General features: G+C 43.6%; 1 protein-coding gene across 1 annotated transcript in view; it reads left to right on the forward strand.

Annotated features, from left to right (window-relative positions):
- The window catches only part of LOC306919635 (CUB and sushi domain-containing protein 1-like), a gene marked incomplete at its 5' end in the record, with an annotated part of 687,041 nt that overhangs the window by 384,046 nt on the left and 275,860 nt on the right, over positions 1-27,135 (forward strand). Inside the window, 8 exon segments of the mRNA XM_079496199.1 lie at positions 3,402-3,584; positions 4,439-4,624; positions 6,606-6,746; positions 19,100-19,221; positions 20,538-20,610; positions 23,351-23,489; positions 25,027-25,214; positions 25,485-25,673. Of these exon segments, the coding sequence (XP_079352325.1) occupies positions 3,402-3,584; positions 4,439-4,624; positions 6,606-6,746; positions 19,100-19,221; positions 20,538-20,610; positions 23,351-23,489; positions 25,027-25,214; positions 25,485-25,673 (1,221 nt within the window).

The following is a 27,135-nucleotide window of genomic DNA, read 5'->3' on the forward strand; positions in this document are numbered from 1 at the left end:
GATACTGTGGGGTTGGAAAGGAGGCATTTGTTCTCACAGGCTACAGCTCCTTGCTCTCGGCGATGTTAACCTCTGGTTAACATCACCCCCTAGCCTGCCCAGTATACGTGTCATAGTGTCCCTGAGCACGACACTTAACCGAATGCTCCGCCGAGCATGTGACAATCTGAGCATTAATTGTGACTTGTGAGCATCTGAGCATTAATTGTGACTTGTGAGCATCTGAGCATTCATTGTGAGCATCTGAGCATTCATTGTGAGCATCTGAGCATTCATTGTGAGCATCTGAGCATTCATTGTGAGCATTCATTGTGAGCGTCTGAGTGTTCATTGTGAGCATCTGAGCATTCATTGTGAGCATTCATTGTGAGCATTCATTGTGAGCATTCATTGTGCACATGGGTCAAGCTGAATTAAGGTCTACCTTAAACTTTATATTATACGTTGTTGTATCTCAAACAGCGATCAAATAGACGACCTACAAGCTCACAGCGTGTCACACTGCGGCGTGTTGTGAGCTCGTTGATCTTTCCAAATGTTTGCCTATTTTTGCCGCATACGCCGTTCAATTATCTTTGCCAAATATTCACATATATGACATACCGAGAAAGAATGGATTCTATAGAACTCATGAGGTTAAGCTTGAGGAATCCTTCCAGAATGGTTTATTGCCAATGGTGTTGAGACAGAGTGTTGGTGTCAGTCAGGTGGGCCACGAGGGCCATGTACAGTATGTCATCGGCTTACTTTAAAGTCGAGGTGCAATGGCTTTAACGGTCATTTCATTTTTTAGGTTCAGTGTGAAACGGAAGCTTGTGTGTTTCTGAACCAGTCAGAGTGTTGCATCCCTTACAGAACCTTGCCATGGAAAAAGGTCTGTTTTAGTAGGAGCTTTGTCCCCTCAGCCATCACGGCATTAAACAAACTGCCCCGCCGATAGGATGGTTCTGTACACAGTGGGGACCTCATGTTTAGTTTTAGTTTTTGTATTGTCTTGGTGTTATGTGCTCTGTGTTGTTTTTGATGTGGGTGTTGAACAGATTGTGAAGACAAATATCCTTCGGGACAATAAAGATTATTATTATTATTCAGGCTATGGGACGTAGCTCCGCTACATCCGCGACGCGTGGAGTCTGTTTGTTGTTACAAGTGAGAGAGAGGCGACCAGTAAAGCATGCTTGCATGCTGTGTCTGGAGGCACGTGCAGCAACAGGAATACAACAGGTGAAAGATTATTCGGGCCGCGTTTCATCATCACGCAGCACATTTTCATTCAAAGGAAGTAATTAAAATTGGCTTTTTTATCAACTTTTAATATAAAAATACACAGATTGTTTTGGCATCTATTAGGTATGCCCATATGATGACCACGGATATGCTCTAAAAGTGTGAAAAACCCTGTTATTGGTGGATACTACTAGTGTAAACAGAAAACCGGGGATAAAACACAACCTTTTGCAAGCCCTGTGTTTAAAATCAACTTACTGAATTTAAAACCTTTTACAAAAACCTCTTGATTGGGTTGACCTGAAGCTTCACTTGCGCTACCCCCTGTTTTGCATTATATAGGTGAACTGGAGTGGATCCAATCTCTGTCATGCCGACGAGGTGGTCACACACTAGTCAACACACTAGACCCCCCCATGGGGGTCTCGACCCACAGGTTGAGAACCACTGCCGTAAACTGCCAGCAACCTAAAATGAGTTTGACACTCCTCTGCTTGACACTGTTTCCACACCTGAGCGGAAAACGTCCGACAGCCGTGGACAGAAGAAGCTGTGTTTTACGTCATTTCCGAGTTTTTAGACAGCTGGTGGATGGAAAAGAAGCTCCACCTCCGCGGCTGACTGCCGCGATGGACAGATTCCCGGAAACGCTCTCCTCCGTGGCAGTCAGCCGCGGGGGTGGAGCTTAATTTCCATCCACCAGCTGTCTAAAAACCCGGAAAAGAAGCTGCGGACAGCCGAGAACGTCCGCGGCCCTTTAGTACGTGTGGCAGCACCTACAGTATAAATGGTAAATGGTAAATGGTGCATTTATATAGCGCCTTTATCCAAGGCGCTTTACATAGATTGTGCATTACATTCACCCATTCACACACACATTCATACACCGATTGCGGCGGAAGCCATGCAAGGTACCAACCAGCACACCGGGAGCAATTTGGGGTTCAGTGTCTTGCCCAAGGACACTTCGACATGTAGACAGGAGGAGCCGGGATTCGAACCGCCGACCCATGGATCATTGGATGACCTGCTCTACCTCTTGAGTCACAGTCGCGTATAGAGAGTCGTATTGTCTGCTCACAAGCATGCCGTGGCGTGACGATGGCTTCGCCTTTCTATAGTCAGCAATGCCTGATCACTGCATGGGAAGTCTGGGCGTGACACCCCTTAGAAATGTGCTTTAGTTACCAACTGTTGGAAGAAAGAATGTTCACTCTTGCAAATGAGGCTAATTTGCATAGAAAGGGATAGAAATGCTTGGCGATGCATTTATGGGGGCATTTCACTCTTTTGTGGTTGTTTAATTAACAACTTAACTGAACTTAACTGAACCACTTAAGTTGTCAGCATGAACTTATGACTGAATAAATCTTATGGGAAGGATGCAGTTCTCTCTGTAGTATTTGGACAATGTAAGTGATCAGTATTATTGGTCATCTGACATCCAATAAACAAAAGTAATTGAGAGAGTGGGAGGGAGTGAACATGGAGGATCCAATGTGATGGAGAGGATGGTGGAAGTTAAGAGGAAAAGAGACAAATAACGTGAAGCAAAGAAATGCATGAATACTACATATATATATATATTCCTGAGGGGAAGTTATTATCTCATACAGTAACTTTAGTAGTTTGGCAATGTGAGACTGAGCTAACATGATAGCTGACATGCACATGCACACTCAATTAAACACTTGTAGTAGCATGTGTATAGCTCATCGGCATATCTATTTAAAAGTGCATGACAAAGTCAGGAATACTCCTTGACGACAATCATTGACAATCACATGGCAGAACAAATAAATTCATAATGAATACAACAAGACGCCCTGAGGGCGAGAAGCATCCGCCTGGGTGAAGGCAGACTGATGGGTGAGCCCTGGCGCTATATGGCATGGGGGTTCAGATCAACATATGGAATGAATTCTGTATTGGCCATATATGGAGCGTGTCTTGAATGTACAGGGTTTGATGAGGTCAGACCAACAGTTGGAGGGAGGGAACATATAGTGGATCCAATGTGAAGTAAAAGTACAGACATTTTGACGTACTTGAGTAAAGTGCAAATACCTCAAAATTGTACAGTACCTAAGTAAATCTACTTACTTTACTTCCCACCACTGTTGAAATGAATAGGCAACATGACAACATACAGTATGTGCTTCTGTGTGTTCCAGAGATTGATCGTGGAGGTTGCGGTGACCCTGGGCTGCCAGCATTTGGTCGTCGTGGCGGGGATCGTTTTCTCCATGGCGATGTGCTGACGTTCTCTTGCCAGTCAGCTTTTGAACTGGTGGGCGAGAGGAGTATCACATGTCAGCACAACAATCAGTGGTCAGGAAACAAGCCAAGCTGTGTGTGTGAGTATAGTACAACACTTCCATCTGTGGTCCTCTCCTCTCCTCTCCTCTCCTCTCCTCTCCTCTCCTCTCCTCTCCTCTCCTCTCCTCTCCTCTCCTCTCCTCTCCTCTCCTCTCCTCTCCTCTCCTCTCCTCTCCTCTCCTCTCCCCTCTCCTCTCTTCTCCGCTCCTCTCCTCTCCTCTCCTCTCCACTCCTCTCCTCTCCTCTCCTCTCCTCTCCTCTCCTCTCCTCTCCTCTCCTCTCCTCTCCCCTCTCCTCTCCTCTCCTCTCCTCTCCTTAGGCATTTAGCAGACACTCTTAATCCAGAGTGACTTACACTAAGCAAGAACAACACATTGCAATACATCAAATACATATAAATAGTCATCAAGGATCATAAGTAGAACAGTAGAATATCTATATCATGAAACTAAGCGTATACTATAGAGTGCTACTGTATGTCTACATACAATGCTATCTAAGTTTCATAAGTTGAGCCTTTGCATGCGCCTGTAAGGTCGTCGAGGCTAGGGCAAGTGCTATGGGAAATGCTACGGGCTGAGATGGAGTCTGAGTGGGTGTGTTTTTCAGACTATGGGGTAAGATTGGGAGTGAGTCTGCAGTTCTGATTGCAATGGGAAGTGCATTCCATAGTTTTGGAGCCAGAAGTGGAGCGTAGTCCCGACTGTTTTGAAGGTTCTGCCAGCCTCCCTGTGTTGGCTGATCTGAGCGAGCTGGAGGGGTTCTAGGGTTGGATCAGACTTTGACACTGGCATACTGTTTTTATATACCCTCCCATCTCTCTCTCTCTCTCTCTCTCTCTCTCTCTCTCTCTCTCTCTCTCTCTCTCTCTCTCTCTCTCTCTCTCTCTCAGTCTCATGTTTCTTCAACTTCACGGCCCCATCTGGGACAATATTGTCCCCAAATTATCCAGAAGAGTATGGGAACAACCTGAACTGTGTGTGGTTGATTATCTCTGAACCCGGGAGCCGTATTCACCTCCTCTTCTCTGACTTCGAGCTGGAGCCTCAGTTCGACTGGCTGGTGGTCAAGGATGAAGGTATATATATATCTTCTAATGTTCATGGTAATATAATCTGCAACATTAGCCAAAGATAGATGTATACAGTTTAAGATGGATTGGTAAACCACATTAACCCTGGCATACATCTTTTATTTTCCGTTCCAAAATAGCAGATGTACGAGACTGTCACCATGTTCTGAGCCTGTACGTCTGTACGATAGCTATCACATTGTCATATGATGAAGTATATAGTATTCACTTGGTTAATGCATGGATAGGTGCATCATATTATGTATTAATTTATTTAGTGTTTACTGTTTTATCATTCCAGCGTTTAGTAGCTTTTTAATGTTTTGTCCTCACGGTACACTACGCTTTGTTGCCGGTTGTATTATGGGCTATTGAATTCAACTGACTCGAGGAAATATTGCCAGTTTGACTGGCAGGTCATTAAACATGAAGGTGGGTTTAATTGGATGCGTGTAAACAGAGTTGTTTCGTGAGATTATTTCCCCCCAAAACACGCCAAATTGCAAGGCAATTAGCCCTGTTGTACTCTGTGAAGTTGCACTAATCTGCTGGGTTCAGCCTTTTCCTCCGTCGGTACTGGAACTCTGCTGAGTGTCACTTTATTGAACGTAGTAATATATCACCGCTGATAGATTAAAACCTTAAACCTATTTGCTTTACTTGAAAAAAGCGTATTTCCTGGAATTCTTCAACAAACTTCAACAAAGACAGAATTCTCTATTTAATACAGACTGCAGTATATAATAAAGGACCTATAGAGTTTCAATTCAAGTCAAAGAAGTGTCAAACATTATTGGAATAAAGAAATCAAGTTCTTTTATCTTCTCTCTTTCTCTGCAGTAACACTTCTGATATTGGATGTACTGTACTTTTTTGTCCATTGCTTTTTCAATGACTTATTTTTAGCCATGTAACGATATATCGTGAATCGATTCAAATTGATTCAAACTCATACAGCAGAGGGCAGAGGGTGAAAGAGAAGAAAATACAGGATCTTCGTAAGAGAATTGATTAAAAAAATAGTTTTCAGTCATGATACTGTATTGAAAATAATATAAAAGAAGAAAATGAAAAGAGAAAGGAAATAATGGAGTTGTGTAAGATACTACTACTACTACTACTACTACTACTACTACTACTACTACTACTACTACTACTAATAATAATAATAATAATAATCGTATTGTGAACCTATTGTATCGTGATTCGAATCGTTGAGTTGAGTGAATCGTTACATGTCTAGCTACTTATTTTATTCCATGACTCATAGACCTTTCTAATTGTCTGGAGAATGTTTTGGTTTTCCACGAGAAAATTGTGTGAGAGTGTCTTGATAACCCCCTTCAAATGAGATCTGAATCATTAATAATATTCAAATAAATATATATTTTATTTGGGTGTGTGTGTGTGTGTGTGCGTGCGTGCGTGCGTGCGTGCGTGCGTGCGTGCGTGCGAGCACACGTGCGTGCGCGCACACACACACATACACACACACACACACACACATTGTCTTGTGTTTCAAAGTCTTCATTCAATAAGAACATCTCAGGGAACAAAACGTTCCCTAGACTCCCTGCAGTTCTTTCAGAGTCTGTCTTCTTCAAGTGAAGTAGAAAACAATAAATGTGTTTAATTTTGAACTCATTCACTGCCAAGAATGTCTTTTAGGTGAGCGCCTTTTATGTGTTTTGGGCCCAGCGACGCTGGGTGATTTCCCCGCCGTCCATTATAAGCTCAATCTTTAAACCCTTTGTTTCCTCTGAATCTCGGCTGCATCCGTGGTGATTGAGCAGAATACAGAACATGGATGTTCTTGGCTCATTTCAGATTTTTCGCTGCCTCACAGTTATTACAATATTAACTCTTCTGAAGAGAAATAAAGAATGAGTTTTACTGACTTAGTAATGGCAGATTTTGCTTCCTTTGGGAAGGGAAAGGGAAGGGGTTTCCAAAGTTTAAGCACTGCTCTTAATGCTACCCTGTTCAGGTTTGTCTGAGCCCACCACCTTTGGAACGTTCTCTGGCAAAGACGTCCCGGCACAGATCGCTTCTAATGGACACATCATGAGACTGGAGTTTCAGTCTGACCATTCCAACACTGGGAAAGGCTTCAACATCAGCTATACAAGTATGCACCGTCTGTCTGTCTGTCTGTCTGTCTGTCTGTCTGTCTGTCTGTCTGTCTGTCTCTGTCTCTGTCTCTCTCTCTCTCTCTCTGGCTACGATGTCCACCAGAGTTTGCACGGAAGGCCTGTTTTGCGAAGAATGCCACAACTCGTGAACACACCGTCCGATCAGCTCCAAATTTGAATCACACATTGAGTAGCATATAAACAACGCAAAGTGTCACAAATGCTACAAATGTCACTGTTGTTTGCTGTAGAAACACGATTTCTCTCCCCATTGCGCTAGCCCCTCCTATGTCCAGCTTTGAGGGTGCATGTAAACACAAACTTTGTCCTAACACAAACATTACGTATCCCATGTGGTTGATGATAAGAGCGTCCCTCACTTCACACAAAAGATCACGGGATCTATTGAACGTGAAGGGGGAGGTGACAAACTGACATATTGCGACTACGACACACAGAATGGCATCCCCATAGTATCCCCCTAATATAAAAACCTTGGTCCCAACAGCTGCACCCCACGACTGACACAGCCTTGTATAGGCAACCAGGACTGGCAGAGAACTGCCCTCAGAGGAGCACAGTTCTCGAGTCTATAGTTCCCTTTGTGGTCATAGAGTACATGCTACACTACGCTAGCTGTGGCCCCCTAACTTGAATGGAGATAAACCGTGTCAAATATCCATCCGAGGGAAACTTATAAGGACAAACTTTCGACAGATTTGTACTGAAGACAAACTGACAACTAAAATTCAAAGTGCCATATCATCCTTTTTATGGATTTTGGGCACATGCCTAGTGGTGTTCTCTTGGCTGCCACCTCAGAACCATCTCCAATGCACTCAATTCAAGCTGTGGCTGGAGGGCATGGTTTTACATCAACCCAGGCGGAGTAATACATGCAATAAGCCATCAGGCTGACGGCATCGCCATCATTTGTACTTGACCTTGACAAGTTTTGCCTCACTGATCAACTGTTCAGAGCTTGACATGTCCCATATGTCTGCCTGTATACAGTACGTTTCCTTTGAATCTGAATAGCGTTGCCTACACTTGTTAAATCCCGAGTGTTGATTTAACTCAGAGAGAGTACAAATGCAACCAAATGGACCCGCGCGGACCCATTTCACTCTTTTTTTTCACTCTCAGAGTGAGAAATTGATGAATGAACGCTGCAGATTATACTGTGTATAATAGGCCGTTGTCCATCCGAGTTTAACTCGTTTTCACCGACTGATGACCTGCGCTAATGTTGATTAATTCTCCACAATTTCCATGTTTTGCTGCACGATTGCACACACTCACTCAAGAACCTTGTCTCGAATTCTTCCCCGAAAGAGGTGACATTTAATGACAGATGAAAATACGAACCCCCACCTCCCCCCTCCCCCCTCCCCGCCCCTCTTTGGTGTCACAGTGTGTTTGATAAAAGGCCCTAATTCTAAGCCTAAAGCCTAGTTCAGCCTAGATTCGCGACGTGAAGAAACGGTTTTAAAACGGTTTTAAAACGTTGCAGAAATAAATGCCAGCAGTCTGAATTACCCCATTGTGGGGCGCCTAATGATTGAGTCGCAAGACCTGTCCAATTCCAAGCACCATGTTTCTGATCACTGGTAATACATTTACCCTCGGGATCAATATACTGTACACATATACAGTATATTGATCCTGAGGGTAAATGTATTACCACTGTCCACAATCCATGTTGCGGTATGGACATAGGGCTAGCCATCAATATAATCAATGACATCATTCACTTCAATATTTCCACCTCAACAAAGGACATCTTTTTTTAAATATCTTTCTGGATTGCTTTTGGCTTAAACACATGCACAGTGTGTGTAATAAAAGGATATGGTAATAGTTGGATCACAATGATCATTAATGATGACCAAATCATTATTTCAAAATGCCATGAATAATAATGTGTGCCGACTAGAGGGATTCTATATATTCATGAATTACATAATTCTGTAAATGGAAGGTTTTAACATGAATGAGGTTTTAACATGAATGAACAAGGCTGGACTGCTAATGTCCCTCTGTGTTATAAACCATGCACCAGATAAACGGTCAATGTCAGTCGAATGAATCAAATACTTTGTGTAGAGTCAACACAACATAATATAACATAACATAATGAAGTCCTTTGAAGAAAAAAGTATCCGTTGATGGGATGATGAAAGATAATGTATGGTATAACAAAATGAAAAGATTTGGTCCCCTGGCCAAAGGTTTGACCTTTCCTGGCTTGGCTAGATGGATGCGCGTGACCTTTGAAGAAATTATTATGGTGATTGACTGTCTCTGAAGAGTAATAATTATCATTATCAATTAATGACATTTAAATGTAATCAGTTGTAAATCTCATTAACACCCTGAGCGCACAGGACGGAGTTCTCCGCCCTATCAATTAGTAACGACCAGCGCTCAAGACAGAGATTGATCAAAAGGACGGAGATTATTGATATCAAAACCGATCGCATCGCTCCACAGGCTGGGAGCGTCTCACTCAATGTTATTTTCCGGTTTGACGTCATCGAAAATGTTCCCCCCCATTTTAGCTGACGAGATCGAAAATCTTAACACGTTAATAACTCTTGATCTAAATCATTCCGTCCAATTCTAAGAAAATATTATGTGTTAGACGGCCCACCACAGTCCTGTCGCTAGTCGCATTGGAATTAATCATACCTCCCGTTGTCGATCGCCTCGAGAGTGTTTTGGCTACTTCAGCCAGTACACATCCAGGGTAACATCTGGTCCGTCGCTAAATGTGCTCCGCTGCTATAAATCGCTGGGCGCTCTGATTTAATGGATTAAATAACCCTGGGCGTTCGGGGTGTTAACAAGTCTGTTACAGTCAAAGGTTATGCTAAAATGATAATATAAAAAAAGCATACTGGAGGCTGGTCTCCCTGAAGACAAAAGTGTGCGCCACACACACACACACACACACACACACACACACACACACACACACACACACACACACACACACACACACACACACACACACACACACACACCTTTAATATGAATTTATCTGTTTTTTTTATTTTTTAACTTAATTTTTATTTGCAGAAAAACATAGAAATGCAGTCACACTGTAAGGGTACTTATTCATCATTAGCAACTTTAACAAGTAACCTAGATATTCCAGTCCATTCATGAATGTCCATTATTATTATCATCAGTGTCGACCTGTTGATTTCTATGCTCAGTACATTTCTCCATCTTCTGTGAATATATCCTCTTGCAATCTCAATGTATGTTAATTTCTTCATTACAAATCTTTTAATTAGACTATTTAACCCATTCATATTTAACGACACCTCCCTTAAATCGTTACGTTGCATCTTGTGTTTTCTTTCCCCTCATTTGTATCCCCCTCACACTGCAAATACATCAATCACAACTTTACAAAACAAAAAATACAATACAAAAATAAATAAAAATAAAAAAGACTCCCAAAACGAAGGGGGCTCCTTCCCTTTGCCCCAAACCCCTGTTGGTGGGAGAGGGGTATAGCCTCCACTAGTTGGAGGGCCCCTCTCTAGCGATAGAAGGTCCTAAAAAGGATCTTTCCATCCTACTAGAAAAGTCCAACATAATCAACATTCACTCACAAACCCTTTCCCCCGTCATGTCAATTTGTATTTAAATCGAAAAGTCTTTCATTTGGTTATCTTATTTTCGGAACTCCTGCAGTCTCTGCTTCGCTCGCCTCAGAGCCCTGGCTCGATTTTCTGGCGAGAGCACGTCACTCCCCCCCATCTCCGGTCCCTCCTTCCTTCCAGCGCGTTGCCACGGGCGGCTGTGGCTCAGGAGGTAGAGCAGGTCGTCCAATGATCCATGGGTCGGCGGTTCGAATCCTGGCTCCTCCTGTCTACATGTCGAAGTGTCCTTGGGCAAGACACTGAACCCCAAATTGCTCCCGATGTGCTGGTTGGTACCTTGCATGGTTTCCGCCGCCATTGGTGTATGAATGTGTGTGTGTGAATGGGTGAATGTAATGCACAATCTATGTGAAGCGCCTTGGATAAAGGCGCTATATAAATGCACCATTTACCACTGTGAAGCTGCCGCTCCTCTAATTCAGGGGTTCTCAACGTTTTTGGCCGGGGACCCCCGGAAATGCTTTGGCAACGTCTCGGGACCCCCGCCCCGCCCCCTCCCGACCCCCAATATAAATTGACTGCTACAATAACCTTAAACCATTTTGGGCGGGAACCCCTTTTGGTGTTTTAAGCATTGTTATAATTTAGCTATTGAAAAATAGCAGATCTACAAGCTCATAGTTGCACATTCTGCCACGTTGAATATACAGATGTTGTTTTTACGTGACTTGGCCTCTAAATCTGTTATCTTTGATTGCATTCTTTTCTGTTGGTTCAGAAGCAATAAAATCGCGTCCTTGGCTTCCGCGTTCCATGCCTCCGTTTCTGTTATTCGGTCTTGCGTCTCTCTCACCTCTTTCTGTTGTTCTTGTACTTCCTTGTTGATCGCTTCGAGTTTGGTATTTATTTCTTCTTTGAAGTTTGTAAACTGACTAAACTCCTGTCGCATGTCTCTTTTAAACTCTTCTTTGAATTTTGAAAAAATGTCCGTAATCTCTTTCTTTAGTTCTGTCATTTCTTTGGTGATAAAATCCTTCATCCCCTGGAGCAGGTCTCGGTGTGGCCGCTGTGGCGTGCCCTCGCCATGCTGCTCTCGTTCCAACTTCTTATCGTCGCGTTCTGTTGTCTTTTCCGACTGCATTTTGTTCTTTGTACTTCTCGTTTTCCTCAGGGACATTATTGGGCCAGTGGGGCCGTGGCCCAGGGGCCCTTGGCTCTCAGGGGCCCTTCAGAGAAACTGGACTGCGCGGTAATAGATTTGACGCCCTGAAAAGGGCTCCTGGGGCCCTTCATTGGCCATTGATTTAGTTAAATGTAGGTAAAAAAGATGATAAAAACACGGAAAATCACGAAAATGTCGCGTGCACGCGTGCTATGGGGGCCCTGCAAAACGTACCGGCCCAGGGGCCCTCGTGGGGGTTAATCCGTCCCTGGTTTTCCTCCCCCCGCTCATATCTCTTTTATCACGTCTTTGAATTTGTTTTATACTTGTATTATTCGGGGGTTAATCTTATATACACGGGAGCTGCTTGTTTATGCTGCCATTTTACTCAGCTGCCTACCGGAAGTCCCTTAAGTTTTGTTTTTAATTTGTTTTTGTCTTGTTTATACTGCTTGATGAAAGATTATAATGTAGTTCAGAAATGCAATTTGAAAATGTTTCTGTAGCCTAATTGTAATGCTCACTGTTTGTATGGCTAAATGAAAATGTACAGTAATGTTTTTTTTTTTGCAGAAGTGAGGCCAAGGGGCCATTATTACCTGATTAACTTTGCATTCAAACTTTCCACATTGCAATATATGACTTACACATATTAATTGCATGAGACTGTAAATGATATATGTCTACACCAGTAAGACGCCCTAAAGGGTGAGGTCGCACTGAAACAACAGAGCTTCTTAACACGGCACAGTTGAGAAGCAGGAGTTAATCTGGTGTCAGTGAGGTCAGTTGCTGGCCGGTGGCGTTCTCCGTGAGACTCTGGCGGTGGTGCTGCTGGCATTCCCTGGCCAGACGGCGCCACCGCTTGTCGGCAGTCTCCTCCGTGAGAGTGTGGAGGTCGCGCTGCTGGGGCAGATCGGCGCGTGCACGCATCCCCCTGGTTTTTTTTCTTCTTTTTTTCTCCTTTATTTAACCAGTAAAAACACATCGAGACGGAGTCTCTTTTACAAGTGTGAACTGGCCAAGAGGCAGAAACTAAATTACACTCAAAAAAGTGTAATTTTGGGTGGGGTGACAGCAGACTGCTGGGTGAGCTTTAGTCACTAGTTTGTAGATTTTGGTACTTTAAGTACATTTTGATGCCAATATACGTTTGTACTTTTACTCAAGCAAATAAGTAAAACAAATGTGAGTACTTTTTCCACCGCTGCCAGCTTTTCTGCTGATGTAGAGTGTAACTATAGCGATAACTACAGATAATATTTGTGACCGCAAAGAAACGGAGATGTTGGAAAGTAGAGATGCAAATAAACAGCTTCTCTTCTCTCTTTTCTCTTTCTACCTCTTGAACACACTCTGGGTGTGCATCCACCTCGCTTGTGCACATTCTAATCTGCACGTTTCACAAACGCACGCACACAAACACGCACACGCACACATGTGCACACGTTTTTATAGGGTCTGAAATTAGTTATACATTTCTGTAGCTTTCGTGTCGATCATCCCCCCATTTCTCTCTGCCCCATCCCCCCCCTCCCCCCCTCTCTCTCCTCTCATCTCGTCTGTTAGATCATTAGCAAACAAACCCAGGGCACCTGCCCAGCCACAGGGTGGGTGTATGCTCTAGGTGGGCTCAGGCTAATCTCTGGAATGTGACTACTCTAAGCTAAACATGACAGGGTTGAATACACATCGAGATAATTCCGTTCGCATATTTCCATATCTGTGGAAATGTCATATTCAGTGACAGCAGAATGTTAATAGTGATGTCTTTTTCTCTGGTTCCGTCCTCACGCCTAACAAAGACACAAGATTCACAATACAAGACACATGTATTCATTAGATCCTTTTTGTCTCCTTTTTCTTTTTAGAAAGCATGTGAAATGACACACTTGACTTTTTCCCTTAGATGGATCCATAAAGAAAGGTGGGGCAAAATAAAAAAACAAAAACTGAAACAAAAATGTTTGTCATGGAGGTTATGATAGATAGATAGATAGATAGATAGAGTTTTTATTAAAGTGTCCTACATCATAAGATGCCCAGCCCGCACAGGCTTACAAGACACTCACAAAATTGTACATATATAATGATACATATACACAAATAGACAGTTACTCATGGATACATCGTTCTCCAACGTAACTGCCATGCCTTCTCTATGAATTTTCCAAAAACAAAAACTCCATTACTGAACAACCAATTTAACATACAGACATCCAAAACAGATCTGGGTTCTTATCCTGAATTTTTTCAAATAAAAAGTTTCTTAAATCATGATATAGTGGACATTACAATAGAAAACAAAATGAAACTCATCCTCTACAACTCCCAGGTCACAAAGAGCACACAGTCGCTGCTCCTCAGGAATGCCAGTATATCTGCCCACCTCAACTGCCAGAGGTAAAGCACCAGATGTTAACTGGGCACAGAGGGACTTTGTTCAGTTGCACATCTGTAATTTCTCTTCCACATCACTTTATCATCATCCTTTGACTATAACGTTGAGATCGTACGGTGCCTCGTCTTTCCACCGTGTAGCGCTGTTGCGTTGGGAGTGGGACCCCAAGACAGTTGGGGCCCATCCGTGCCTTTCGGTAAAATAACATAATAAACAAACATATGAATATATGATAGTGTGTACAGAGATGCAATGGCAGTTGACAGAATTTTGATCCAGAGCCCGGTGGCTGCTGTTAGCACCAGCGGGCCGTCCGACAGCTCTGGTGGAAAGGATAATAACGTGGAGGAAGTCGTAAGTGCCGAGGAGGACATGCGCCAGGCTCCGCCAACTGTGATAGCTGCTGCAGCTCTGCTCAGAGTCGCAGCGGGTTGCCTTGTTCATCTCCATCTCACAGCTACCACTGCACAGTATGCTGCTATAATGTCCTCTTGGTTTATCCCATTTAGGCCTGACCTCGAAATTAAAAAAAAAATCTTCTAAATCCTCCAGTTTTCTGAAATAAATATTTTCACGATTTTTCAAAAATAGCAGACCTACAAGCTCGTAGCGCGCCACTCGGTGGCGCGCTATGAGCTTGTAGATCTGCTATTTTTCAATAGCTAAATTATAACATAATGTTTAACACCAAAAGGGGTTCCCGCCCAAAATGGGTTATAGACCGAAATGTGCAGCTTGGGCTGTCCCGTGTGTTCCTTTTCTTTTCTAAAATTAAGGAAACTGCCCAAATTCTGTCCGGCCAAAAATCTCCCTAAATATAGGCTAATGTTCAAATAACTGTGACCATGCGTTATGCGCAGGGGCTGACGACCTTCCATTTTACTGGGTCCTGTGCACGGTAGATGTGACCACTAGCAAAGATTGCTCTTCGATGTTGTCACACTTTGCCCTGTAGTGTGGGTAGTGTTTGCCGAAAATATAAGGCACATGTAGGAAGAACAGCCCAAAAGTTGGAGAAAACTGTCAGACAGAGACCTTGGATGCAGAGAAGTCTGTTCTTTATTCACCTTTTCACAGACCATCAAAACTGAACGAAGGTATTTACACAGCAACTGGGCAGATTGGCCCTCGGTCCTCACACCTCTGCAGTCCTGCTTTGACTGACTGGCAGTTCTTCTTCTTCTTCTAGTGGGGTTTATTGGCGGTTGGCAAACAAATCTGTGCATTACCGCCACCTACTGTACTCTTGGAGTTACTAATTACTATACTCTTACTACAAAAATAAACACCCGTGTATCCCATTCAATATTTGTCCGCTCTGTTGTGTGCATCCTACTCCGGGGTCGGAGCAGGCGTGAATCCCTCTCTCAGGATAATGTCCAGATCCTCTCCACTAACATCCATCACGTCCAGAAACCTTCTCGCTGCATCTAAAATCATTTTAATTCTTTCTGACTTGCTTTTTATCTCCACCGCACAATTGATCACCATGGCAATGAATGCAAGGAATCTTTTCTTATCCATATAGACACCCCTCTCAGTTCCATTAACTTTTTCCCTCAGATGAGGTTCCTGTTCAGCCTGATGTGAGACCATCTTTTCATTGCTCCCCTCCACTCTCTTAACCGCTTCAGCGTATGACAGCTTCTTTCCTGCTCTGATCTTACTAACTTGGATCTCCTTCACTTTCCTGGGACACTGTGCCGACCCTACGTAGTGCTCACCTCCACAATGTAGGCACTTTGCTGGTTCCCGTTTCTCTCTGCATTCCTCCTTGCAGCTTTCCATCCCACATCTCCCACACCTCTTACTTCCCCTGCAAACAGCCCGTACTGTTGACAGCAAAAACATCGGAGCGGTGCTCTTTCGTAGGGCCTGACCCTATAACTTACACAATCCAAATAAACACGCTCTGGCAATGTATCCCCTTCAAACGTTAAGCACATTGATGTGGTTTCCTCCCGTACCCCGTCTCTGAACCGTGTCATTCTTTTCTCCTGACATACATAGTCGACATATTTGGCAAATGCTCCCTTCTTCACTGACAGCGGAACACCACTTATTACCCCCTTTTTCCAAGATCTCATTCCCAACCGAAACACATTTAGCGGGCATTCTCTGAATGAGTAGATTTTATCAACAGCTGTGACAATCTGATCCTCGCTTTTTTGAGTTGACTTCTCCAAGCCTTCCGACAACAAACTTTCCCAACGCATGTGGGTCGCTGAAGAGGCCATCAACCTGTTTCTCAGCAACAATTCCAATAACAAATTGCTCGTCGGACTCTTCCTTATCGCTTCCTTCAGATGCCTTTCTTTTCTTATTTGTATTTCCTCTTTTATCTCCTTCCTCAGCTGGATGTTCCAAATCCGATTCCATTTCAAAACCGCGGTCTCTCCCTCCCTCTGACTTCCTCCATCTTCCGGGGGCGAGGAGGACCGACTGACTGGCAGTGGGAAGTCTCCCTACTTATATAGGACCATACCAACCCTAAATTGATTCCACAATTTCCCCAGTTACTCAATGTCCAGAGACATCACATTTCATATACACACATTTAAAGTGTTACATAATATTCCACACATTATCCACATAATATACACAATGATAAATCAGAGTACTCTAAACAAACCCTCATACTGTTGGTATGTTCCCCACACCCCACAGCTGATAGTTGCTCCCTGCAATGGAGTCAACCAATTATCAATCAACTTGAATCAAGCATCAAATAATATATATAAAGTTCAATTCAGTGTTTGTGGCACAGTGAACTGCCACAGATGTGCTACTGTTGTCGGTGGTAGTTCACCACAGATCTGTTCTTTTGCTGGAGGATTTTTCCAGGAGATGTTAATTCTTTTAACACACCTAAGAAGCCTTGCGTATGCACTGTCCAGGCGGTCTCGTAGCTCCTTCCTCATAGTCCATGCCTTTGCACCACATACAGCAGGGATAGACATCAAAGGGGGTTTCAGCCCCTGCCCTTTTACCCGTTGAGAGCTTGTAGATCTGCTATTTTGTCCAAAAGTGCCCTCTTTATATGGGATTTCAGACCCTGCCCCTCTAACACACGTCCCTGGTGTACAGGATGCTTTTGACACAGGCTCTGAAGAAAGCCAGACTGCCAGTCTCTGAGGAGTTTGTTGCAGGCATAAAAAGCTTGTCCAATTGTTCGTGGCCAGATTAAGACTTTTCAGGGCCCCAGGCTTAATTGGATCAAACCCCACCTTCCCGACAGTATATTCAACTCCAGCTCCAGCTCCATATAGTGCCCTTAGTTGAACAGTTAAAGGGACACTTGATGTTTGGGAGGCAAGGCACTTTCCTGGGGTTTTTATGTGGGTAATATGTGTTTTTAGATATTTTAGTAGCCTATTTCAAAGTGTCCATGATGTCAGGGACACTGTGAATAGGGGGAGGGCTGTTTTACGGAGACAACATGTAGTCCAGGAAGTAAGTGAGGCCAGTGTCCATGACATCATGGACACTTTGAAATGCTAAAATATAAATAAAAAAAAACACATACAGTATTACTCACATAAAAACCACAGGAAAGTGTTTCTTGTCTCCCAAACATCATTAAAATAAGATCTGGTTGCAAAAGGGGTGAAGTGTCCCTTTAACAGTCCTGTCTATTTTCAAATCAAAACAAGTATATTAAACGCTGTCTATACAAGTTCAAATTATAATAACATAAATAGATAACATAAATACCATGAAACACAATAGAAGGCAGGAATGATATTGCATTTTTAGATTTTTGAAACAGGACAATGAGCAACGTATGCACACTTTTACATTGTGTCAAGTGCTGTAGTAACACACAGCTCCAAAATACGCACAACTGTCATCTCCAAACGCAGCGTTCTGTCCCGGAGCGCTGAAGCCTCATTACCTCTTGTGTATCGTCCTCGACGGAGTGTCAGCATGTCGTGATACTGTCGTGCATATACAGCTTTAGCTGCAGACGCATGAGCGGAGCAGCAGGTGTGTCGGGTACGGAGGCACGAGGCAGGCACGGAACAGGGAACCACCCCCCCCACCCCCCAGAGCCCTGAGCCCCCAGGCTGCATCCCTGTGAGCCTGTGTGTGTTAAAGGAGAATTCCATGCTAGAAGGCTTTCTTACCGTTCTTACCTTTCTTTGTAGTTGTTACGTCCCCACCAAAGAGGTCCAGGTGTTTTTTTGTGCAAAAACTCCATATTGGCTATTTCCCCTACCATAAGCCCTCAATGAATTGCATTGAATTGAATGGGAATTGAATGGGGCTATGGGGTGTTGTGCTAATTCGCTTATTTCCATCGAAATAAGTAGTAAAGTGTGCCGCTTGGGATATTATTTACATTATGAAGAGAGGATATATACAAAAAATAATAATTTTGAGCGATGGAAATAAGCGAATTAGCACAACACCCCATAGCCCCATTCAATTAATTTAGGGCTTATGGTAGGGGAAATAGCCAATAAGGAGGTTTGGCACAAAATAACACCTGGACCTCTTTGGTGGGGACGTAACAACTACAAATAAAGGTAAGAAAGCCTTCTAGCTTGGAATTCTCCTTTAATATGGACCTGCAACTCCTTGCAACTCGCACTAATGCAACTCTTTCTTTGCAACTGCCATTGGGGACAGGCCCGCGGGAAGTACTTTACACTCGCAGGGGCTGAGCGTCTAGTAGGGGGTGCGCGCGCGTAGCGCGCGCCGCAAAAATGCGCGTGCGCGCGCATCATGCACGCGCATTTTAGCGCATTTTCACTCGCAAACGTGGCCTTTACTTTCCCTCTCCACACGCAAGTTATATGAACGAACTGACACAGGCAATTCACCAGGATAAGGTGCCAATACTGTGATACAGCATATTTATTTATCTTTTTTTTTTCTTCCCCTCCTGTTCGAGGGGGGGCTGTGCCTGGGGGGAGGGGGTGCTACAGCCCCCCCAGCACCCCTACTTCCCTCAGCCATGATTGGGGATAATGGTGTCATGCAACTGCATGCAATCACTTGCAAGGAGTTACATTTGTGCGGTTGGGGCCTTATCCAGTGCAGTTTGTGTTATATGTACAGTGAGTTTTAATTTTCCTAAATGGATGAATTGACATGCTAACAAAATGCTTATTTATTTTAACCAATATGGGCCCTGCTCCTCCCCTCCTCTCTCTCTCTCTGCAGCATTTGGTCAGAATGAATGTCATGACCCGGGCGTTCCTGTTAATGGTCAGAGGTTTGGGGACCAGTTTCAGCTGGGCAGCTCTGTGGCATTTCGCTGTGACCAGGGATTCATCAGAACACAGGTAATAAAGAGCAGTGGTTCTCTGACCTCCTTTGCCTTTACCCGCTACAACATTTAGCTTAGAAGACTGTAAAGAGAGTCAAGTGTTTTATTTCATTTTTACAGGTCAGGGGGGTTGAAACAAAGTTTGACAGTTTTTTTTTCTTCCTCAGTGTACCCTGCAATATGCTGTTAATTATTAATTAATAATTGTATTTAAAGGTATAGGGTAAGTTATAGTTTTTGTTGTTGTTACAATAAGTCTTACATTGCTTTGTATTCTGATAGTACTCAATGGCAGTGTGGTCCCTGAACACATTCAATGAACGATCGATCGTTCACGAATATTTTTCTTATTTTGGGTGAACTGAACATACTGTATGTCTGCCTGATGAACGCCATTGTGAACTTGTTCATTCTGGGTGTGTGTGAACGTCACTCTCTCACAGTTCACTTTGTTCAACAGTGTGTCAGATTTCCATTGAGCCTTCCAGGCGAAAACTCAGCTAAAACACACCCTAAATAAAACAGGCCTGAATAGAATACGTAGCGGAAAACCCACCAATAAGCGCAAATCAGACCAAATTAACATAATCTTTCTCTGCTGGAGCGTGCAGCGTGCATCTTACAACTCGATGATGTGTGCTGGCACTGATCCACAGACAGCCAGACACAGACAGAACATGTCCCGACCCAGACATTGTGGTAAACTTGTTGTTGTTTGATTAAACATAATATACCACCGAAATATAGCTTCCAATGGCTTGTTATTTTGCTTCGAGGAGCGCTGTGTGTATGTACATGATCGCCTCGGCCAACAAAACCCATCTCCCTCACAGTGAAGCCTGATTTATTCTTCTTCGTACGACGTGTTGCACGCTGAAAATAGCTGATCTGCAAGCTCATAACACGTTGTGTCCGCGATGCGTTGTCAGCTTGTAGATCAGACTATTTGAGGTTAGGGTTAGATTTAGGGTTAGTAATAGTAATGGTTAGTAACAACGCGACCAACGCCACGTCGGACGTCTCCGCGTTTCCTAAACACATCACGTAGGCTCCAGGCGAGTCTGCTGGCTTCATTGCATTGGAGTGATTAGCAACCTATCGGTTGATTTTCATACGAATCTTTGGAAGATTGGCCACCCCACCTGAAAATGTATTTTCTGTTTACTGAAGAGCTGGAGAGCCGCAGAGACCCCTGCTGCTGAAGAAATTCTCTATAGCAATGATTGCTATCAGAATATAGTGCTTCACTGCTTAACCATTTAATATTCAATCACTTAAGTTATATATTACAACATTTCATATTAAAACTTGAACAACATCATTGCCGTTTAGGGGTCAGATCAGGTCACCTGCATCATCCAGGATGGAAATGTCGTCTGGTCTGCTGCCGTACCGCGCTGTGAAGGTACGCACGCACGCACGCACGCACGCACGCACACACGCACGTATGCACGCACACACATGCATTAAGACATAATACATGCTATTCTTGTTTGCATTTCCTTGAGCATACAGTACAACAGTGTGTGTGTGTGTACAGTATGTGCATACACAGTTAAATTGAATGCAACATGCAACAACTGGCATATGTATGAAACCATAGCACCAGATAACCATTATATGGAAAGCAGTAATAAAAAAGCTATGAATGTAGCCTTATGTCAGTGTTTTTTTTTCTTTCTTTTTTTTTTAGGTTTAGTCTGATAGCCCTCAACACATACTCAATCATAGATATATTTTATTTTTCAAATTCAGTAGCCTAAATTGCAGTATTAACCCATTTTGGGCGGGAACCCCTTTTTGGTGTTGTAAGCATTATGCTATGCTTTAGCTATTTAAAAATAGCAGATCTACAAGCTCATAGCGCGCCACCGAGTGGCGCGCTACGAGCTTGTAGGTCTGCTATTTTAGAAATATCGTGAAAATGTGGCACAAATCTCTGAATATATTCTTTCGTTTTTAACTCAAATCTTTGCTTCTGGGGAGGGTCCCTGAAACAACATATTTTCAGATGGGGGTCAAAATACAGATAATGCTAGGGGTCCTTGACATGAAATAGTTTGAGAGCCGCTGACATAGAAACATTTTTAGAAGACATTTGTAGAATTGTCCTCAGGTCTAAATGGATTAAGTGCTGCCTGTTGTTAATAAATGGGATGCTGCAGACAATCAAATTGAAATGAGCTGCAGCCAAATAAATGTGGGATGCTGGAAAATATCATCCTGTAGAACTGGGACAGATAATTACGTGTCTCCCGCCGTGATTTAATCAGGCCAAAGTGGCACCCTAATATTACTGCTGTACCACTGTGCTGCATTGCTCTCTTATTGTGACTAGTAAAGCAGTTATTTTGTTTACTTTGTGGCAATGCTATGGTGCAAATCGTATTATAATCGCAATTATAATTGCGATAATTACGATAATTATAATTATTCGCATTTAAATTACTTTAGGATTTAAAACGAACAACGCTTTTTCATGGCAGGCCTGACCCAAATAGTGACAGTAGCGAGAACCAAAATAAGTTTTGAACAAAAGACGACAATATATTGCAAATAAAAATAAAGAAAACACAGCTAAGATGATATAAAGTAGAGAAATAGTTTGGTGCAGTTAGGAATTGAAGTCAAGTGTCTAGTTCATCCTGGCATTGCAGCGACAGCTCCCAATGGTGTCGTCCTCAAGGCCTTTCACAAGGATATTAAGAGAGGCCAGCACTTTTAGTTTTAGCTTGCTCTGCAACAAGTTCCATGGCAGAGGGCACAAAGTACATGAAAGCTATTCTGCCTGATTCACTTTGCACCATGGGGACAGTCAGCAAGACTGTGAATGAAGGCACTAGCTTCCCTCCAAGTTTTTCAGAGATGACGGAGCACAAAGAGACATGGGACAAGCCAAGAATGGACTGTGTATAGGTGCACCAATGAGTTTGTGTAGACAGTGAAGACTGAAGACCACTCTAGGTGCAATGGCGTGTGAGGGCTTTACAGCTAGCAATAAACTGCAATTGCACAATCTAGGCACAATCTACCACGCTGCACTAGCCAGATCCATTTATATACAGTACAGCAGGTCGCTAGAATCCAGAAGTTGATGAAATACGTTTTTTTAAATGGCTTGCTAAAAGCAAGTCAGTCACTTATATTTGATACAATCTGTTTCTAGCGAAAATGTAACTAATTTGTCAGCAGTAACATCAGCGTTTTCTCGCACTCAGTTGATTCTTCATATCCATTTGAGTGAAACGTCCGGGATGATTTGTTGATTTTTCAAACAAAGTTCTTACAGGTATATGAGGTGATCTAAGATCCCCCTATGCCCTATGGGGAATATAATACAAATAAAAAAAAGTACACAAACCTGTGGAATAGTACAGAGCCCCTGAGTGGCCATGTTTTGTTTGAATGAGATATTATCTCGTTTGAACAAGATATCTTGTTTGAATGAGATAACATCTCGTTCAAACGAGAGAAAGATTTCCCAGGGACTCCTTGGGACAAAAACGTTTTAAGGGCAACCAACACCAATGCAACTCATTGCAACTCAATGAGTTGCATTGGTGTGGTTAACCTTGAAATGAAATGAAATGAAATGATTACTATATTTACCCAGGGTATCTGGGCTAAGCTCAAGAACTTGTTTCCAGCCAGGCCCTGCTCATAGAACACATTTCATCGTAGTGGTTCAATGCCTTGTTCAAGGGCACTTCAGCAGTGGTAATTTTAACGTGTCGGACCGCTGATTCGAACTGGCGACCTTCCGGTATCAAGACCGCTCCGCAATCCGTTCGGCCACCGCTGCCACAATAACCTTAACACTCATGACGCCAAAACGCTTCGGACCCCGTCAGATGACGGGTTAAGATTTAACCCTGAAGGTCGCCATACCTGTCAGATGGCGGGTTGTAAGGTTTATATCAATTCCAATTTCCAAGCAGCCGAAGCTCAACACTAACCTTTCGTGCTGCCAAGGCTGCTAGACAGCGCCTACGTTCTGTCGTTTCTTTGCTGCTTGTTTTCTCAGAAAAATACTCCAAAGTTGTTGTTTTAGTCCAACCCGCCCGATGTTCAGATGTAAATAGTTATGTCTTTAAGGTTCTAGGTCTCTTTCTTGGTGTATGTTTGTTCTATCTCTGCATCTCCAGCTCCATGTGGAGGCCACCTCACCTCTCCCACAGGTGTCCTGCTGTCTCCTGGCTGGCCCTCTTTCTACAGAGACTCTCTCAACTGCCAGTGGGTGATCGAAGCAGAGCCGGACCACGCCGTCAAGATACACTTCGATAGGTATAGTTTTGAACGTTCAGGTTTCTGCACCGTGAAACCCAGTGCTGTAAAGTGCAGTAACTAAGTACACTTTTATAGGCATGTGTGTGTACTAATTTCCAGTACTTTTACTTCTACTCCACTACATTTATTTGAAAACCTTAGTTACTACAGTAGTTACTTTGTAGATTTGTATTAATATTACAAAACATACGTTAACCACTTCAGCCCTATATATACATATCGGCCATTTGAAAATAGCCGATCTACAAGCTCACAATGCCGCGATGTGACACTGCGACACATTGTGAGCTTGTAGATCGGCAATTTTCTAAATATTTGTATACATTTAAATGGCACATTCTGCATAATGAGCTACTTTTACTTGTGGTTCTTCAAGTACATTTTTATGCCAATACTTTGGTACTTTTTGAATTCTGGACTTTAGAGTATTTCTATATTGCAGTTTTGACGTAAGAAAAAAATGTGAGTACTTTTCCCACTGGTGAGATCCTGAGTGTTAATTTAGCTCTGGGAGTGTACAAATGTACCGGCAAGGGCACACACACACACACATGCACGTATTCGGCTCTGTGTCTGTCCGCAGCTATAATCTTGCATTAGTCCGGCAGTCGAGGTGGACGGGTGGGACATTTGGTATATGGTCTTTTTTATTGGCCTAAAATATTGTCTATATCATGAATCCACTTGCTGACCGGCTGTCGGTATCGGGTATCGAGGTTTCTTGTGACCCTACCATTACCATCCTATGGCAGGCAAAAATGTCAAACTTTCCTTTTGCTTTAACATGTCAAACTAGGGGGTTTTCATGCTTCTGAATCCATTCCAAGCATTAGGTTTGCACAAAATACACTCCTTGGGCTAAAAACAGCCATAGCAACTTGCCCAAAATGTGCTGACCTCATCACATTTGTGCTGACATCACATTTCTCACATGCTACTTAAAGCATAAGGAAAGTTTGACATTTTTGACAATTTTGCCTGCCATAGGATGTTAATGAAAAAGAAAAATTGCCCAATACTAACAGCCGGTCAGCAAGTGGATTCATGAATGTATATAGACAATATTTTAGGCCAATAAAAAAGACTATATAACAAATGTCCCACTTTAAACAAAAGAAGCCTGTCGGCTGCCGGACTACATACTTTTGTTTTGTGAATCTGTTAATGTTAATGTAATGCGTGTTATGAATCATGTTCTGTTGTAAGTAGGATAGGCATTTATAAGCTTTCATCTTCTGCCTATTCCTTTTGATCATCTTCATGTTTTTGTTTTGTAACAGCTTCCATTCATTGTTGTAAATATTGTATTTGAAACTGAAGGATGATCAAATAAACTAAACTAAAAAACTAGGCTGATTAGCATCACATTAGTTGTGCACACTGATAGCAGAGAGAGATGCAGTTTAACTGGAAATGTGTTATCCGTGATCTTTTGTGTGTGTGTGTGTGTGTGTGTGTGTGTGTGTGTGTGTGTGTGTGTGTGTGTGTGTGTGTGTGTGTGTGTGTGTGTGTGTGCGTGTGCGTGTGCGTGCAGATTCCAGACAGAGGTCAACTACGACACGCTGGAGATCAGAGACGGCCCCTCCGTCTCCTCCGCTCTGATTGGTGAATACCACGGAACCCAGGCGCCCCTCTTCCTGATCTCCACCTCCAACTTCATCTTCCTGTTGTTTACCACGGACAACAGCCGCTCTTCTGTGGGATTCAGCATTAGATATGAAAGTAAGGCTGTCTGGCTGTCTGGCTGTCTGCCTGTCTGACTGACTGACTGACTGACTGACTGACTGACTGACTAGCCTGGCCCAGCCAGCGTGCTTTCTGGTATAGAGGGGCGGGTGGAGATGGATGGATGGATGGACGGAAGGACAGATGGACACTGTAGATGGATAGATAGTCAGACATATAGCTTCATGATTATTTGCCTTGCAGCACGTGCATAAGACTAACACACACTTACCCTGGAACTGATTCCTTGTGGCACATGTCTGTCAGGTGTGATGATGGAGTCAGACTCCTGTCTCGACCCTGGCATCCCGGTCAACGGCCGTCGCCACGGCAGCACCTTCGCCATTGGCTCTCAGGTCTCGTTCGCCTGTGACCGCGGATACAGCCTCAGCGACCAAGAGCCAATCGTCTGCGAGCTGAATCATCAGTGGAGCCACGCACTTCCCAGCTGTGATGGTAAGAAACTCTTTTGTGTGCACATGTTTAGCTATACTCTTTCCAATCTCTTCACGTGCATTCTTTTCTTTTCTCTTCTCACTTCATGATATCCAAATCACAGGCAACCTTGGAACACGCACGCACGCACAAGTGTGTGCGCACGCACGCACGCACGCACGCACGCACGCACGCACGCACGCACGCACGCACACCCATCTCTCAAGGGAGGGGAAACCCCATATTCTCTGAAGAAAGGGGGCAGAAGTGAACAGAGCAGAGATGAATGGGATAAAAATGCACCTCACATTGTCATCTCCGCATTAGCATTGATAGTGTTCCTCATTAAAAATAATGAGTACCACTGGCTGCAAGCTACCCTATCTTACAGCCATCGCGCACGCGTGTGTGTGTTTGTGTGTGTGTGTGTGCGTGTGCGTGTGCGCGCGTGCGCACGCACGCGCGGCGCGCGCACTCTCACTCTGCCCTTATTTCCCATGTAGCTGTTTACGAACAGAGCAGAGTTGAGCTGCACAGAGCAAAGCACAGCTGACTTGACTATTCTTTTCAGGGATGTGTCCGCTGAAAATGTTGTCTGAGTTGCCAGCTCCTTTCTGGCATGTTCATTTCTATGGCCGAAGTGCTTGGAGCACTCTTCTTCCCAGCATTACGCCCTCACATTTTAGCACTCTTAGTGGTTAGTGTTTATTTTTTTGGCAGAGCGCTCTTGGCGTGTCAAGGAGAAAACAGGTCAACATTTGGAGAGGAGAGGAGCTCATCAATGTTTTTTTCTTTTTTCTTCTTTTTGCGACCGACCAATTAAAATTGAGGCAGCACTGAAAAAGATCAACAATCATGACCGAGGGAGAGGTTGCTGTGGTCATGTGATCCACAGTCATTAACGTTTGTGTCAGAGCTCATTGGGAATTAGTGTGATTTACATGACATGTTTACTGTTTGTGTAGATTGTTGTGGTACGTGTATCTCTCTAGAGTCTAGCTTCGTCCTCAGACGAGCCCGCCATCGTCGCTTCCAGTCATTCCCAGTTCGTTGGTGCTTTGCGCTCCTGCGTCTTTGTTGAGTACATCCACGTATGTTAATGTGGGACGTCCTCGTGACCGGTGCAACGTGTGTTGGTTCCCGCAGCACTAGTTTACTGGCTGCCAGCTCTTGGTGTCTTTGGCAGTGTCCTGCTAGTCTCACTCTCCTGCTGGCTGCTATTTTCGGGCTCACCCTTGGCATTCCATCATACAGATTCCGGTTGGTAACATGTGTACTCTTGCTGATGTTATGTACTGCACGCAGCATTCTGGTGTAGCACCCATCCAGACTTCTGCGGGGTTGGCTTCACGGTCCAGCATTCACCACCGTATTGTACAGGAGAACAGACTCCACCGTTGCATAGAAGAAACTGAGTTTGGTTTGACGAGGAAGGTTGGAGTTCCATACGCTGGCCATGCCGTTCAGGGCCCTCCATGCAAGT

The sequence above is a fragment of the Electrona antarctica genome (genome assembly GCF_951216825.1).
Source record: "Electrona antarctica genome assembly, chromosome: 3".
Lineage (NCBI taxonomy): Eukaryota > Metazoa > Chordata > Actinopteri > Myctophiformes > Myctophidae > Electrona > Electrona antarctica.